We start from the raw sequence: 16,459 nt of genomic DNA, 5'->3' as shown, positions 1-16,459 counted from the left end.
ATAGGCAGATAGCAACAGACAGGGTCAGATCCTAGTAAGTAGTAATGAGTGACAGTAGAAACCCAGCGACGAAAACAAACGGAGAAAAGAAGGGTAATCCATATTCTAGATCAAATAACGAGATGAATCTAACCATTCATGAATGATGAATCATGTTCGGTTAGCCCACATATGCACGATATTGGGACCGCCTACGACTGGGGTAGGAGCGACGATTTCTGGCCCGCCGACATTTGTAAAAGGACCGTGTCCCCCACCTGTCAAAGGACCACCCCCAGCACCCGTAAACGGACGCGCAGTATGACCATGCACAGAAAGCGAAGCATCAAAATGGAGTGATAATGCGTTCGTATTCGTATATGAAGAACTGCCACTGGAAACGCGCGTTATCCTCCCTGCTTGATTTTGATCATACTCCCTCGGTTGCGATGTATGTCGACGATAGTCAGTGCGCTGGGTGCGCGAGGATTGGGGATGCCAGGTGTGATTTGGAGGGCGCGAGGTGTGATTTGGAGGGTGCGAGGTGTGATTTGGAGGAAACGAGGTGCGATTCTGTGGATACGAAGTATAACTCGAGGGATGCGAAGACTGTGCACGATACCCCCACTCCTCATCCGCACCGTCTTCCAGAATAAGGCCCAACATAGACGATATATCTGGTCCAACATTAGGCACGGGTATGACAGGCGTCACGCTGATATCTTCCCCATCTTCATCAGTGGTATCCTCGTCCGATTCTAATCGTCCTATTACAGACTCGCCAGCGATGCTCCCCTGCCCACGCACGCCTCCGTTGTGCAGCCCTAAGAGGCCAAGGCGATCCATACTATCTGCTCGTGAGGTGGGTACGGTTCCCCATGTGGTAGCGCTTCCTGGGCTCTCTGCGTCTGCGGATGGATCTAGGGGAGCGATGATGGCGCGAGGTCTAGGCATTCTGATTTGGGTATCGGTTGGACGGGATGGTGCGTTGTCATTTAGACGTGAAAGTCCCGCTGCACTATCATTCAGACGGGACGATCCTGCTACTGCGTTACCGTCACCATTCCCATTCGACCGCGATGCTCCAACGTCAAAACCAAGCACCTGACCAACGCTCTGCGGCACCGTTGCTCGGCGTCCCGCACCATTATCAACCGGAGTACCAAGCAAAGGCGCATCCAAAAGACCTCCAGAAATATTCTCTACTCGGACTGCATCCGTTACAGCCCGTCTCGGAACAGGCCGCGCTCGAGGCACAGGCGTATTTTCTCCCTGCAGAAAATCCGTGACTTGTTCTGGTGATTGCGTCTCCTGCAGCGGAAAAGATCTTTCGTTGTTACTGGCGGACGAAACGTACGGAGCGCTGACCAGCTGATAGCCCGATTCGTACCCCGAGCCATAGCCTGAGACGTATGCTGCAGCAGAGGCTAGGCGCGTGGACACATCATTCGCTACATCAGTGCTGATACTGATATTGTTCCGCTCTTTGCGCCTCAGCTCTCTTTCGTCGTCGGATCGCCGATCCTCGACGAGAGGACGCGTTGCCCAGGTGGGAGAAGGTGCGCGCGGGATGACGCGAGCACCGTTGGGAGGGATGTGTGCCCCGCGGGTCGTGGCGTTTATTTTCGGCTGAGACTCGGGTGCGCGGTTGTGTGCGGAAGATGCATGGGGCCGCCGCGTGTTGTTTGTCCAGCGCTCTTCTGGCCGAGGAGCCTCGGACGGTCTGGTAGGCTTGGGGGGATGCGAAATGGGATTGTGGGATGAGCTTGCTTGCTTGGATCCTGAAGCATGTGCATCGCCATTAGTGTGGGCGGCATCTCCCCGCGGAGGTGGTGCGGGATATGGTACGGCGCCGCCTAGGAGAGGATGCCTGGCAAAAGTGGGAAATCGATCCAGAGGCAAGGGCTCTGGAGGTGCGGGGAGGGGATTGCCAGTGTTGCGATATTGGGTTTGGGGATTTCGAAAACTTTCCAGCTGAGATTGCAACTGCGACAGCTACGAGGACACAATGTAAGTCCAACATAAATACCGCTGAACCAAATGATCACCTCTCTACATGAAGAAGTTGTTGAGAAAATATTCACTTGCTTACAAGCGGAAACTCACTGAGCATGTTCTTTCTCTATTTCCTGAATCCTGAAGAGCAGACTTTCTTCAACTGCGCGAGATGTTTTAGAATCGTGGTCTGCGTTTCGCTTGCTGTTGCGAAGTTGGTGGCGGAGGCGACGATGTTCTGTTTTTTCACGCTCGTGCTTATCTTGAAGAGCTTTGTATCGCTGGAGGGAAGATACAGCAGCTCGAAGAGGAATATGCTAAAAATGCCGCATATTGGAAATTAGAAATGAATTGGATGAAGTATTGGCGGCAAGCGCAGGTAGACTCACGGAGTTGGGGTCATCGGGCTGAGATTGCAGCCATTCCTGCACCTCGGTGACTACTTCGACGACATCTGCTTCGGGTGTGTCTTCGCCTGAGATTATAGCTACGCGCTGAAGGAGGAGACTGGAATGAGTATTGATAGCATCCTGTTCAGCATTGTCTAGTTCGGGTGGGTTTGCGAGGTGGAGTTTCTTGACACGTTCTGGCTCGAAAGTTTTGCGGCAGAGGGGACATGAACTTGGGGATAAGGAGCGAAGGCACCTGGGATTGAAGAGTCGAATATGAGAGGAGAAACATGATTGCTGGCCGTAAACTAGCCGGGAGTAGGAACGCACGTGAGACAGAAGATGTGACCACACGCTATTGCATGTGGAGAATTAGCGGGTTCTGAAGATATACAATAGGGATCGAGGCAGACGTCACAGCAACTTGCAGGATGGATGACAAGCATACTTAGTTCGTAAGAAAACACATCTACCGTCCTTGCTTGGCGAAGCCTGTCAACGTGCTCGCCCACTGGCACACCGCTATGATGACTCAGCGTCCTAATCTCAGCAGTGCCTCATTGAGCCCCTATCATAGCTAATGAAGAATCTTACGATATTCAAAGGGGAGAAGAACAAGTGGAGGTATTAGATGATGATGGATTGCCCTAAGCTTATATGAACTTGCAGCGCATTGATTTTTCATCCATAAGATCAGTCCTTCTTCTCAAGACCTCAAAAATCTTGGCATTGGCCAGGGGCGGTTGCGTTTCCACCCTGAAGCCATTGATGAACTTTTGTTTAAAACGAATCCACCAAGTATCGAAGGTGAGTTTACCTCCCTTTACGTGATATTTGTGATCATGTCAACATACGAGTAAGTGCGGAGGATGCTGATTATTTGGGGTATCACTGATTTCTGGAAGAGGATTTAATCTCAAATTCACGCAGTCGTTGATCCTATTCTTCTTTCAGTCGCCAACACTTCTGCCAAACGTCATGCTGAAGATGTGGTGATTCTTCCGAAAATGAGGCTGCCGAATAGGTGGGATCATGACGGCGGCGGCATTCTGATCCACAATCCTACGTTGACGACGGCATGGCCGTCTGGAAGTGTCGAAGGTGTCGTTCAAGTTAACCCGAACAGCGGCTTTGACTACACAGGTCCATCTTGTTTGCATTGCATGACTATCTTTTAACGTCTATGACAGGAACGTTACTGAGTATGTGTTGTTCAAGTTCTTGGAATTATGCATTGATGGTGACAACTAGTCGGATCTTCCTTGTCCATGTAAACTTCGGAATAGAATACTGCCACAAACACATGCCGGAGGCTGTCGGCCAAGCGGTGATAGTGAGTGAACATGCAAAGTATGAAAATTTGTGATATGATATTGCTTTGCTTACAATCTCCTTCAGGCAAGACGTAGTTCATTTCTATTTAACGAACGGTGCTCACGGGTTTTCGCAATTCTCACTAAGGATGCTGAGGGTTAACGTGTGTACTACGCATCAGATCCCCATGACTTCAGCGAATAGCGGCTCCGAGCACAACCTGAGGATGCACTGCGCTCGCCGTTCTGGGAGATTGTGGAATTGGCATTACAATGGGTCAGCAAGGACGGCATGTCAAATTTCCCGAATTAACTACCTACATATGATCTGTTCAATAGCTTGCGCCAACCAGAATATCTTCATCCAAAGGATTGTACTTTCTCCAAAAATTTGATAGATGGGTCTAACTTGAACGTATGGTGGATAGTACTAAGGTGATTATTCAAGCAATTGATGTTTGGTCCAAGTACTTATTGCAAAGTATTGACTGACCTAGTAGTTACTAGTTAGCATATATGATTTATTCGAATGTTGACATGTCACGGTGTTAGCATCAACTTGCAAAATAATGATCGACTCGATTCGACAATTGGTTACATCTAAAACAGACAACAGTGCTAAAATTATACGGCGCCGATGGTCCTTTTGCCAGTGTGTGAAGAACATATTTTCAAGGGGCGGCTTTAACTTCGCACCCTGGAGGGTCTGCAGATATGACGGGGCCAGCGTGGACCCCAAGATGTCCTGGCTCCTCGTTCATACATCCAACTGGGCCACCTTACAGCAGATCTGGACTTGCACTCACCCACTGACTCAGTGAATCAGGGACGTCCTCAATGAGAGAAGTCTTCGCTAGGCATAGTGACTCTGAGGAGACAACCTCGGATAAAGATATAAGTCACCCCCTTATCCTCCGATGCCACTGCTCATGTGCTTCTAGCCTCCGAGACGTTCGCCGCACACGCTGATGACGATGGGATCCCTGTCATTATATGACGTTCTCAAGACAAAGCGGCCGTTCGGCTCCGCCCCTGTCGATGGCGAGGACAAACTCCGGCGAACACTCTTTGACCTCCATCGGGCTTACTGGGAGTTTGAAAGCAACATCCAGCTTAGCAAGAAGCTCGATGTCTCGAGTGTTGCTATGGATACTCCTGAGAGCCAGCAACCGTCTTAAAGATGGGGATAGTCCATCGCGAATGTTACTCGTGGTATCTTGCTGCGTTGAGAAATAAATTGAAAATTGCAAACATCTCCTGAAGGCAAACGCAGTAATAATTTCATCCGATGTGGTTCGTGCGCACGATACCTCGGGTTCTTGGTCAGCGAAAGTCTTAATTAAGTCAGGACGGAAGAAACGCAGATCCAGGTTGATTATGGCCGAGCTCACCCAATGGTTCACGCAGCTATGTAACATTCAAAAGCCTGATATATTTGGTGGGTGATGGTAGTACTAGACAAGGACTAGATGTGCCTTTAATCAATGCCACAGAATTCACGCAGGAGGTTTCCAAGAGTCTGGTCGAGGCAGCAGGGAAATTTGATCAACTCCGCAACGAACTGTATATCGTGCAATCAACCACTGTTCGACGCGAAATAAGAAAGATGACTCACTGTCGCGACATGTGCAGTCTGTCAAGCTCATCGAGAAGAGTTAATGGCAGAACTTGTCTGAGGTGAATGTCTATTGGTACAAGGCGCAAAGGTGAGTCATGGGGCTGAATCCTGGATGCAAAGCAAACGACCGATACTCACACCCGCCTTACAATCAAGACCTGGGCAGCAAGGAGTGATGATGTTGGCGCAAAGCGAGTATTTAGCCAGGCATGTAGCACCGACAGACATAGATGTTGTCAAAGCAGTAACAACAGCGAGGAGGAATGAGAAACGCATGGCTTGTGCTAGGTAATATGGTATCCGTCAAGGGGGATAATAACTCTGAAAATGGCAAGAGGAAGACGGTTTGCTTTTAAGATGGTGTTTTTGGGAAGTCCTCGGCAGTTCTATCAGACTGGTTGCGCCCGGCGGACTGACGAGCAGAACCACAGGGTCGGCGGATAAACAATCCAGAACATGTGGACTGTAGACGTATGAACTTCAATACAACCTCTAGTAAGTAGTGATGGAAGTGCACCTTGTAGGCAATGTCGAGAATACCATATACATGTTGATCACGGTTGAATGCACATACGTGCAGAAGGGAAAGGTAGAATCTGAGACCTGACATATGGTCCGGGGGTCTTGGTCACCAGACGAGTCGGGGGAACTTAGGGCCTCCGTGGAAATAGAACTGCCTCGACCCTAGACATAGACTCCATGAAGCACTAGACTCATCCTTCGAATTACACGAGTGACGATATACACTTGGAGCTGGGGGGAGGGCATTAGTATTTGGCTGAACTACGACCGAGTGAATATTGATGCAGTCCGACCGTTGGCAATGGAGGCTTGACGGTTATTCCAAACTCCAGACGGACATTAAAGTAATGGGTTTCTTCTTCCAGCCATGATCCCACCTCCAGATCCCTTACAGGGTCCTGACGCGCATGCACGGATAACCTGTCTGTAGAACTGTACACCAGGGTTTTAAGTATTCGTGCATGCCAGTGCCAGTGCCATCGCCAAGACCCTTCACCGAAGGAATCTTAGTGCACAGTAACATGATCTAGCGGCGCCTCTGGCTAGATTTTGCGCAACAGGATCGGATATAAGCGGACTATCACCCGGTGACTTCCGAGTGTTTGCGAAGATTCTGTCAGACCATAGACAAATGAACATGACTCCGCGTCAAGGTGGTCAATTCCTAGATGACCTCACTTGCAAACTATTACTGATGAATAGTTCTGAATTCCTATATTTACATCAAACTCCCAAGAGACGCCCCTACCTTGTCAATCTTTACCCAGCACCGGCCGAGCCGGAAACCGAGCTCGACCTTCCAGTTCCGCGACTCGCGGCAGTTGGTGGGATCACCTGCACCTGGAGTAACCCATGTAGTATGACCACCTAATCAAGGGGAGACATGTTTCTAGTATATGCAGAGGGCCGAATCTCGATGTAATTGGATACAACCGGTTTCACTGTTCAGAGAACATTTCCTTTTCCCCAAGCGCGTTCAAATCAGCTTCCCCCATACAATCTCAAACCAACAACAACTTTGCCGCAGCACCAACATCACCGACTTTCTCATTTTCGAAATAGTCACGGTGCACTCCTTTACAACTGGGCTTCTTTGCAACATACGATGTAACACCATTTTGCGAGATTATTACCTCCGATATGTTAGTTTGTACTTCTTGCTTCTTGCCTTCCTCGTCTCACTGCTTGTCTTTCCTCTGTCACATAATCTTTGTGGCTGATACTACGGACAACTCGTCTCGCAGGCGGCTGTCCATCTCAGTATTAATTACTATATCTCATCACCCGTATCCTCCTGTACTTACTGATACTAGTGTTTCTCTAAAGTCATGCATTAGGACCGTGGATTTTTGCTTCGTTCAGGAATGTCAGCGCAAAACAACTCTGTGCTTCTTGACTTGATCTGCCCCGACGGGCCGACTTCCAGGACGCACTGTTGCTGTTCCAGTCCCCCACCTTGTCCTTCGCATCATCACTACCATGCCTTTTCTCCAAGCTCAGCTGGCAAGGGTTCGTGGACCCTTCGGGAAGGTATGTATGATGTTTTCTCGTGTACATTCCCTATGTTTACGTGGGTCTGTAGAAACTTCCCATTTCGTCTGTCACAAGAGACCACCTAGAACGATTGGGTGTGACACAGGGGTCGCTAGATTTTTATGAGGGAGCCATCGTGAGGCTCGCATCCACTGGGCCGCCAGACCAACTAGAGGCGCTCGCCGGACGACTGGCACAGATCCTTAATAACATCAGTATGGATGTAAGCAGTGTCACCGGCACACTAATAATGGGCGGCAGTACTTACTTATAATCTGCAAAGAATGAGAGAGGTGCACGGGTGCTCATGGATGAGATGTTGAGGTCTGCAGTGCATACTGCTGCTCAACCTTTCCTTGCTACTGTCATCGTCCCTGATATGAAACTTGCAATAGATACAGGCGAAGGAATCACCATCCACCACCCTGAGACGGGTTACCAACTATCCATCACTGGCCATATTGATTATACCCTCGTCGGATGTCTACCAGAGAATAGAGGTGCGTGTAACGGAATTATATCATTCTTTTTATCAAAAATTATGTATATTACAAACCTCCTCCGCGACTCTCGTCAAGATTTACAATCGAACACCCTCGCGTCCAAGAAGACTGGAGATATCCTCATAATGGAAGTGAAGCCTGCTCGCAGCAGCTGACAATCTGGCTCATTACCTCCCTGAGGCAGTCGCCCAAGCACTCACCTTAATCACGTACAGCGGGTAAGTAATACCATAATACTATAACGATAGTACACTAACACTTGCGGCGTGTTCCAGCACAGACAAGGTGTACTTCTGTCTCACCACAGGATTGACCTGGATCTTTGTCATTCTCGTGAAGAACGGCACCGGTAATTTCGTATATTACCATTCTCAACCTCGCGTCATCGACTGGCGCTTGTTATCATCGAGGTCGTACGGCCCAAACACGCTGCGCTCCCTTGACCAGGTCATGAAGCTCATACAGGAGTGGCTTACGCCAAGTAACGGGTCATTTGACCTACTTTTTCAACTTGCGCCATCAGTAGACGAATAACGGCATAATACCACCTGTTATTGTAATATATGTCTTGTTCGTTTGCAGATAAAAAAACTAAGCTGAGGTAAGGAGACACTACGATGAACACTGGCATCCTGGTTCAGGCACGCGGTAGATGAAATCGAGGGACAGCTAAAATACATTTAGCATACTGCGGTCTCTCATCGCGGGGAACTATACGCCACAGCATCCAGTTCGCTGGGGCCGGCGCCCCTCCAGTCGCAGCTGTCGTTCCCGAGTGTGATGGGGTGGCCTAGCCTCAGAACAGTCAGCAGCTGAAACGGATTATGACTGGAAGAAACCGAGAATGGCAACATATTGTACAGTCATGAACGGGCCTGCCAGTGCATGCTGGGCAACTGGTCGCCAAGTACACGCGAGATGTCTCCAGCGATGTCGGTGCAGACGCACAGCTGAATATCTTATGTGCTGCGAAGGCGGGTACAGGAGTGGCAGGAACCTCGGATATATGATGTGAATGCAGTCTGCACAGCTGGCGGGAGCCCTCACGATCAGGGTGGACGAAATCTGAGGTGAAACGCACCACCAGTCGGGGATACCGCGTCCGATAAAGTACTTTCGAGCACGGCAGTGACTGCTAACTCGACGAAAACGCAGCGCAGCGCAGATATATAGCTGTGCAGGGTAGTTCGATTTTACAATGACCGGGCGGTAATCTGAAGATGTGTGAGCGGCGTGGTTAAGTTTTATTCGGCGAACTTACCCGACCACTGCAGTCACTCGGGCATAGTGCTGTTACGGAAGTGTGAACTGCGAAAGCGGCTTGTTCATTTCATTAGTATCAATGACCACAAGCCGGGGAGGTACAGTCCGTAAAAGAAGCGGAGCGCTGTACGAGAGGGTTTCAGTCGGGAAAACCATTAAGAAGTTTGATGCAGTGTCGCGTACGTTCACGCCCATGTTGTAGTTCGAGGGAACCGGATGCTCGGCCGTTGGGGGTGGGATAAGGACTTTGGTAGCGGCGAAGTTTTGGGGCATCAAGCAGTGGGATGATATCAACTTTGGAGAGGAGGCTGGAAGTTGAGAAGTTCTTTAGTTTCAGAGCCCTTGTAAACTAGCAGATCGTGCAGAGCTGGTTCTCTGTGTGTTTGCTTAGCGAACGAGAATTTGGATGTGGACCATTGTCGAGCTGCTGTAGAATTTCATCGATAATCACAGAAAAGGCAAACGTACGTTAAATATGGCTCTGTAACTTGTGGTGAGACTTTCGCAGTACTTACTGTGACAGCATTGACAAGGGTCAGAGAGCGCGCCTCCAGTTTGTTGTACTACTTGCTCAATGAAAGCTGTCGTGTGGCAAATGCATATGGTAAATAGAGCGCTCTTGCTCTGGATCGTGAGGCCTTGAGGTGCGAAACGATTTGTCGCCCGAGGTTTTACTATAGCTCGTAGTCCAAGTGCGTCAAAGTGGTCTGACGCAATCAAACATATTGCGGTGACTTGACTTTGCTTACCAAATGCCCTCCTGGTCCGTGCGCAGTCAGGCCAATATAAAAGTAGACTGGTTAGGATTATAATTCTTCATACTTACCTTGATGGCACAGGCCTCTTCATGTCTCAGGTTCGTGGGCCGTGGAGACCTTTCATAGCACGGCGACCTTGTCCATACAGAGGGTGTCTACGGTTTGTATGAGCTTCGGTTCATGCACCGTCTCAATATTTTCCTGTCCCACCACGGCCACTCTGGCTGGGTGGGCCTTTCTTTTGGCTCCTTTGGCGTCCTAACCCTAACCCTAGTGCATTATCAGAAGAGGAAAGATCGCCGGTAGTGGGATCGACTTCAATCATTCATCTCAAGTCTCTCAGGAACTTAACGTGCCAATCTACTGAACTTTGTTGTTGAATCAATGTTAGATGACGTACCTACACGTGTTCGTTGAAAATCACATAAAAGCCTTGACATATAGGCGCCATGTCTCTACTCTGCTTTCATCTGAACGATGGAAGCCTTCGACGTCGGTTTCACTCAATCACCCATCAATGCGAACTCACCCCACATACATCGGCTACCGGTGGAACTTCTACAGCACATATTCTTGCTCATCGTCAACATGTCGGACTGTCCTAGCATTTTCTCGTATGGAGATACCACTATCTCCGCAAATGTTACCAGACCTCCCCTACTCTTCACTCGTGTGTGCCATTTTTGGCGAGTTGTTGCACATTCAACGACAGTGATCTGGTCGCGCATCAAGGTCACCCTTTCAGGGCGAGTAGAACCATTGAAGCCGTTTCTTCCATCTCTCCTCCAGTCGTGGCTCGCCCACTCTGACAGTCAGCCTCTCACCCTTCACATCATATCCGGAGAGCTACCCGTACGCGTCGCACACGTCCCGTACCCGACGACAATTTTGCTACTGAGTCCTCAGGTGCAGATTCTCAACTCCTCGAAATCCTTGTTTCTGAGAGCAAGCGCTGGGAATCGGTGGCTCTCACGTCATCCATGGAAGACTGGAGTCGTGATGTGTACACACCTCAGTTGAGAGCCTTGCGGTGTCGCTGGTCAGAACTCAGCTGCTTCAATGCACCAAACCTCTCTGACCTGAATCATCACTCATCGATGGCCACCTAGCGTGGAATTCAGACCTACCCCCACCTGCAACAATCTACGCCGTCTCCACCTCCAGATCGGTTCTGCTCACGTCATACACGCCAGTTTGACTATTTTCTCTCACCTGAAAACCATTACGGTGGACATGATTCTAACGAATGGTCGTACTCCAAGCTATTGCGAGTCAATTACGCATCCTTGCCTTGAATCGATCACTCTCCCCCTCTACTCGAATTCTTATCAAACACACGAACTTGTCAAGACATTTGGCGGTCCTTCATGCTCCAATGCTGCAGAAATTGACGCTCATTGCAGAACCAGGAGAATGGCAAGTTGCTTGTATTATGGAGGCGCTGGCAGGAGCGTCTTGCGACATACGGGTGATAGACTTTCATACGGCCACACCGCTGGGAAAAGTTGACATGGATATTATTGAGCCGTTGTTTTCGGTTGTGAAGGAGGTCACTATCGAGGGGCAAGTGCTGCGTCGCTCTGTCAGGTAATAGTGTCCTTTGCTCGTAATATGGTAGGAAAGCGTACACATGTTACAGTGATGAACGCGATATATATACAACATTAATATTACTGTGTTGAAGGAGCTCGAGATAAATAGGCAGCGCGTATCCCGCACAAAGGGTCAGTGTATATTTGTTGTGTTCGAATTTCGACAGGGTCGATTCTAGAGTAACTTGTACTGCGGTAGAACCGTGCGCGGGACCTTGCAGTTCAGAAGTACGAAAGTACAACCTTCCGCCGGCGCACACGGCAGTTTGAATCGTGACCCCCCTACAGCCGGCGCTTGTGTCCTCGTCATAAATACTTTGAGTTCTTTCTGATTTGTAGGTAGGTAGTTATAAGTTCGTCAAGCATTGCATCATGGTACATGTTACTCGACTCTCAACATTGTATCGATTGAGGGCACCTGATAATACCAGGGGGAATGAACCATGTAGGAATAACATACAGTGTATCACAGTGTAAGCTAGCAAGACTTGATATACTAAACCAAAGGCGAGAATCATAATAACATATAAATATCGACAATTGTTCCGTCATACTATGCATGGTGCTGAGATCAACGTCCGAGCCCATTAACTCTTAGAACCTCACAAGGACTCTCCGTCAAGCATCAATCTCTCAGCTCAACAACAAAACAAACCCCTCACCATAACCCCTTCTCCTGCAAAAACTTCTCCACAGTATCCCAAAGCTCCTTCGCAAGCTCCTCATCCTTCGCCGTCTTCGTCGGCTCTGCAATCTTGCCTACCGGAGTCAAATACACTCCCTTGTACTTCTCGCGATTCTTGGCCACTTCTTCCGAAGCAGCTGCAAACACCGAGTTATATGCGCCCTCGTCTTGTTGCACAAAGAAGAGGGACACGATGGGCTTGATGATGAACTTGAAGTTGGCGAGGGGCGGTTTGTCGGTGAAGGTGTTGACTGCACCGGGGTGAATCGGGATGACGGTGATGGGGGAGCCAGCGGCGGTGAGGCGTCGTTGGAGTTCAGACGCGTAGAGCATATTTTGGAGCTTCGACATGCCTTGTAAAGGATTCTGTGAGACTGAAGATACCGAGAATTGAAAACCGACGTACAATACCGCGCGAAGGAAGGGAAAAACGAACTCTTGAGCTCGTCATTGAGTTCGTCAAGGTTGCGGAAGCGAGGTTGCCCTGATACGAATCTATGCCCATCTGAAGCGACCTGGGAGGTATGGAATCATGAACTTGTGGAACGAGTATGGTGAGTGGATGCACGTACGACGATTATGCGAACATCTGAATTAGGTTCTGCTGCTGTTTGATCCAACAGCGGTTGAAGGCTGCGTGTCAGGACGACGTGACTGATGACGCTGGGATGAATATAGGTGAGTGTACTTCGGACATGTTTTCAGAAGACCCACTTGACCATAACTAGCTCTTGAACTCCTGTAATTATGTATAAGTGCAGACCTTTACATAGTGGGACCAAAACTTACCATCCGGCGTCATGGCGTAATTCTCAACCAACCTATAGAATCATCTCAGCATCAGCTACTACATCTGCACGAGGTAGGCAGCTTACACGGCTGCATTCTCAACTGTGATTCATTCAGCACGCCGAAATTATGAATGCACAAGAACATGTACTGACTCAGGATATCCAACCTCTTCTCCAGTTTCATGAATTCCTCTGCCGTCTTCTTCGCATTCCGAGGATCCTTCAAGTCAAGTTCCAGCCAAATAACTTCGCCGTTGCCAGGACCCAGCCCTTCCGCTTTCAGTTGCGCAATGGCTGCCTCTGCCTTGCTCTTGTTGCGTGCGGCCATGTACACCTTGGCGCCATGACGTGCAAGGTGCTTTACAGTTGAGTAGCCGATACCTGCACTACAAAACGACTGTGAACAATAACCCGGGTGATGGGATGTGACATACTAACTTTCCGCCTGTAATAAGGACGACTTTGCCAGACAAGTCGGGGAGGTCAGTCACTGGATCGAAAGACTTTGAGAAGAAACCCATGGTGATGAGAGAATCAAGGGGAGAAAACAGCAGCCGCAGGTAAAGCACTTGGTTGTTTATATAGATGAGATACTTCAAGTTATTGCCCGACGAAATGCTTTGTCATGACTCATTACGTACTTACACGACCTTAGACGTGCACGGTCAGCTTGGGGACACCCACAGTACTACGTCTACTAAACTCCGGAAGTGTCGGAAAAGTCTGATGCGGAGTGATATCGACTCTTTTCCCGTCGGCTTAATCATTAGGGGTCCTCAAAGTTGGACGCCCAACGTCCGTCACAAAAAAAAATTAGTCAGACTAAACACAAGTAAATATTGAGTATACACAACGATCATATCTCTGTTTTCCCAGTCCGTCGGAGGCTGAGGCGCACGATTTCAACTGCGTCGGCACAAACTACTTGCCATCCGGTCATCACGTGCACGCTCTGGCACGCACAAGCGAGGTAATTTACTACTTATCTCTTTTGAGGATTACCTATACGACTGGAAGCAAAGCTTGCGTGAGTCCGTAAGTCAAGGTCAAATACATATAAGTTATACCCGTTGCTGGGTGCTGAGCGAGCGATCCTTCATACACTTTCAGTAGTGGTATCTTGTAGTTCAATTCAGTTGTCATGTACATCGACCTTGACCCGAAAACCAGTGAACTCTGCGCCAAAAACAAACATAGTAGGTGATTTCCAAGACTTAATGATACATAAAAAAAGCATACACAGGGAAACTAGATGTTCGTTTCTTAGTAGTTAGCATCCTGCTGAATGAGCTCAAGAGCTTGCGCAGAGCGAGCCTTGATAGAGCACTTGAAGGGTTTGGGATGGCTGGAGTGTGTATGTCTAGACTAGCATGGTAGACCCGATGAAATCGCAACATACCTGATTGTACCTGATGAGGGGTCAACCTCAGGGGTGATCTCAAAACCGTTCTCAACGACCTTGGAAATATCAAACACGGCGAGTGACCTCGCGGAGGATATCCAGGTGGACGCATCAGCGAGGTGGAGGCCTGCAAAAGAAGCGACGTCAGAACTGTCTTCTTCTTTGCCGCCTTCTGAGTTGACTAACCTGGGCAGATACTGCGGAGCAAAAAGTTAGCATGTCGCTCAAACAGAAACTTCATGGTTACCGTCTGCCAAAGCCGAAGCAGATCGTACGAGGATCGGTCTCAGGCCCCTTTCCATCCTTCGCTAAAAAGCGTTCAGGGTCGAATTGCGAGGGGTTAGCATAAGTCCGTGGGTCATTGAGCATGAACCTGTCATTAAATTCTGTTGATATATCAAACACGAAAAAGTGGGGGTACCAACCAAATATTAGCGATTATCAAGGAACCTTTTGGAATATAGTATCCGTCATGGATGTCGTCATCAGTGACGCGGTGGGGGACACCTGTCATTGAGACACTGCTCGGCAAGTAAAGAATGCGATAATGAGATACACATACTGGTAGGGACAACAGCATTCCAACGTAGGACTTCTTTCACAAGGGCCTCGATGTAGGGCAGAGACTCGCGATCGGCGAAGGATGGAAGACGATCAGGACCAACAACGGCGTCTATTTCAGCCTGAGCCTTCTTCTGCACATCAGGGTAAAGAGTCATAGCTAGGAAAAGCGAGTAGATTGTAGAAACAGTCTGAGAAATCAGGAGTTAGCCTCAAAATGTAATTAGTATGTAGGAAAGGATTAACCGTGTCGGCACCACCACCGTACAGAGATGCAGCAGACCATTTCACAAGGTGTTCCTCTTCCGCAGACAAAGTACGACTTTCCAACAGATTCGAGGTAAAAGACTTCTGGGCGATGCCAGCGGCCTGTAAAATTCAAACTTCAACTCATGATCGCAAACCTACAACTATTAATTACCATCTGATCCTTCACGAATTTGTGGGGTGCAGCAGCCAGCTCCTCGACGGTCTCGCGCCATTCACGGGCTATGCGCTTGAAGCCAGCGCCAGGGAACCACTCGGGAACCTTGGCCACTAAAGATGGTAAGGCCATTGGAAGTAAATCAGAATGCTGTAGCCCTACAGGATGGCACGATGTCAACCATGAATGCACCGGGAGCGGTGGACCGCGAGAATCTGTCCACAGCGCGGTCTGCAAGGTCGATGAAGGGATCGTTGTTCTCCTTCACTTCATAACCATGAGAGATGCGTAGAATGATAGCGCCAGCGGTGCTATACAAATTCAAGGTCACGTTAATGCAAGGAGAAATAACACATACTGTCGAACGTGTGCCTGTAGCTGGTCGGGTTTTGCAAGCACACGCTTCAGGAACCGATGTGTCTCAACCTCCTCGATCGGGTTGTAGACATCGAGGGCAGCGCGACTGCCAATGACGCGATGGAAGTACTTGCGTGACTGGCGAAAATGGTCACCATAAGGAAGGAGCGTCAAAATGTGCTTCAAGCCAACAAGTTCGCCAGCCATGGGAAAAACAGGACGATCAGAGTACATAGTGCTCTTCTTGTCCAGCATGTCCATCGCGATCTTGACAGAGTTCACGACAATAATATGCTGGCCCAGAACCTCGATATGTGAGATATCACCTGCAGACAAGTCTATGAAATGCATCATTTTGGCAAAACGGGAGGCACTCACCATACTTTTTGCCCCACTCAGCGAATGTGAGCCAGGGCTTGATGTCAGGTATGTCTAGGACGTTCCCAATGAGAGGGAATCCCGAAGGACCAGGTGGATATGGTGCAGGATTCTTCTTGGTGAACGCCTGCTTTACCACATACACTCCGATACCAGCAAGACAGATGTCCAGCCAAGTTATGTTGGTGAGTATCGACATGGTCTACAAGCAGATAAGCAAGTAAAGAGGACGTGGGACGTGTATTAAACTGTCCAGAGCCACTCCCCTCGAGATTATGTTTATTAATCAAGGTCTCCTTTTTATTTTTGTATTGTTTTGACAGGGAATCATGTCTGCGGGGCCCGAAATCGCTGCCTGCTGCAGAATTACCTCCTAATCGCCCAGTGACAACCACT

General features: G+C 48.9%; 6 protein-coding genes across 6 annotated transcripts; 2 read left to right on the top strand and 4 right to left on the bottom strand.

Annotated features, from left to right (window-relative positions):
* Positions 1-150: 150 nt before the first annotated feature.
* On the bottom strand, positions 151-2,877 carry EDB91DRAFT_1351226 (uncharacterized protein; the record flags this gene model as incomplete). The annotated part of the gene is made up of 5 exons (XM_041326121.1): positions 2,694-2,877; positions 2,364-2,619; positions 2,086-2,291; positions 2,001-2,031; positions 151-1,974 (listed from the first exon to the last, which is right to left on the bottom strand). The coding sequence occupies exons 1-5, from the start codon at positions 2,807-2,809 to the stop codon at positions 151-153; spliced, it is 2,433 nt and encodes an 810-aa protein (XP_041169944.1). The 5' UTR covers positions 2,810-2,877.
* Positions 2,878-7,295: 4,418 nt separating this feature from the next.
* EDB91DRAFT_1087888 (uncharacterized protein) lies at positions 7,296-8,386 on the top strand (the record flags this gene model as incomplete). Its single annotated transcript, XM_041316311.1, has 5 exons — positions 7,296-7,346; positions 7,399-7,572; positions 7,633-7,849; positions 8,001-8,070; positions 8,128-8,386. 5 exons carry the CDS (start codon positions 7,296-7,298, stop codon positions 8,384-8,386), a joined length of 771 nt encoding a protein of 256 aa, XP_041169943.1.
* Positions 8,387-9,945: 1,559 nt separating this feature from the next.
* On the top strand, positions 9,946-11,553 carry EDB91DRAFT_1173323 (uncharacterized protein). The gene is made up of 4 exons (XM_041320287.1): positions 9,946-10,740; positions 10,773-10,912; positions 10,983-11,217; positions 11,258-11,553. The coding sequence occupies exons 1-4, from the start codon at positions 10,351-10,353 to the stop codon at positions 11,462-11,464; spliced, it is 972 nt and encodes a 323-aa protein (XP_041169942.1). The 5' UTR covers positions 9,946-10,350; the 3' UTR covers positions 11,465-11,553.
* A 258-nt stretch (positions 11,554-11,811) lies between these two features.
* EDB91DRAFT_1173316 (NAD(P)-binding protein) lies at positions 11,812-13,693 on the bottom strand. Its single transcript, XM_041320286.1, has 8 exons — positions 13,380-13,693; positions 13,095-13,327; positions 13,026-13,041; positions 12,940-12,971; positions 12,865-12,889; positions 12,723-12,813; positions 12,557-12,665; positions 11,812-12,503 (listed from the first exon to the last, which is right to left on the bottom strand). Exons 1-8 carry the CDS (start codon positions 13,460-13,462, stop codon positions 12,124-12,126), a joined length of 969 nt encoding a protein of 322 aa, XP_041169941.1. The 5' UTR covers positions 13,463-13,693; the 3' UTR covers positions 11,812-12,123.
* Positions 13,694-14,167: 474 nt separating this feature from the next.
* EDB91DRAFT_1173311 (uncharacterized protein) lies at positions 14,168-14,584 on the bottom strand (the record flags this gene model as incomplete). Its single annotated transcript, XM_041320285.1, has 3 exons — positions 14,168-14,286; positions 14,341-14,470; positions 14,530-14,584. 3 exons carry the CDS (start codon positions 14,582-14,584, stop codon positions 14,205-14,207), a joined length of 267 nt encoding a protein of 88 aa, XP_041169940.1. The 3' UTR covers positions 14,168-14,204.
* On the bottom strand, positions 14,341-16,190 carry EDB91DRAFT_1173303 (cytochrome P450; the record flags this gene model as incomplete). The annotated part of the gene is made up of 9 exons (XM_041320284.1): positions 14,341-14,470; positions 14,530-14,540; positions 14,591-14,850; positions 14,906-15,095; positions 15,151-15,273; positions 15,326-15,441; positions 15,491-15,639; positions 15,687-16,011; positions 16,064-16,190. Coding segments are annotated over 7 exons (1,140 nt in total), but the record flags the coding sequence as incomplete, so codon positions are not given.
* Positions 16,191-16,459: the final 269 nt, after the last annotated feature.

This window comes from Suillus paluster (assembly GCF_016628075.1).
Source record: "Suillus paluster strain FC165 chromosome Unknown EDB91scaffold_153, whole genome shotgun sequence".
Classification (NCBI taxonomy): domain Eukaryota; kingdom Fungi; phylum Basidiomycota; class Agaricomycetes; order Boletales; family Suillaceae; genus Suillus; species Suillus paluster.
This window is presented reverse-complemented; position numbering and strand designations above follow the sequence as displayed.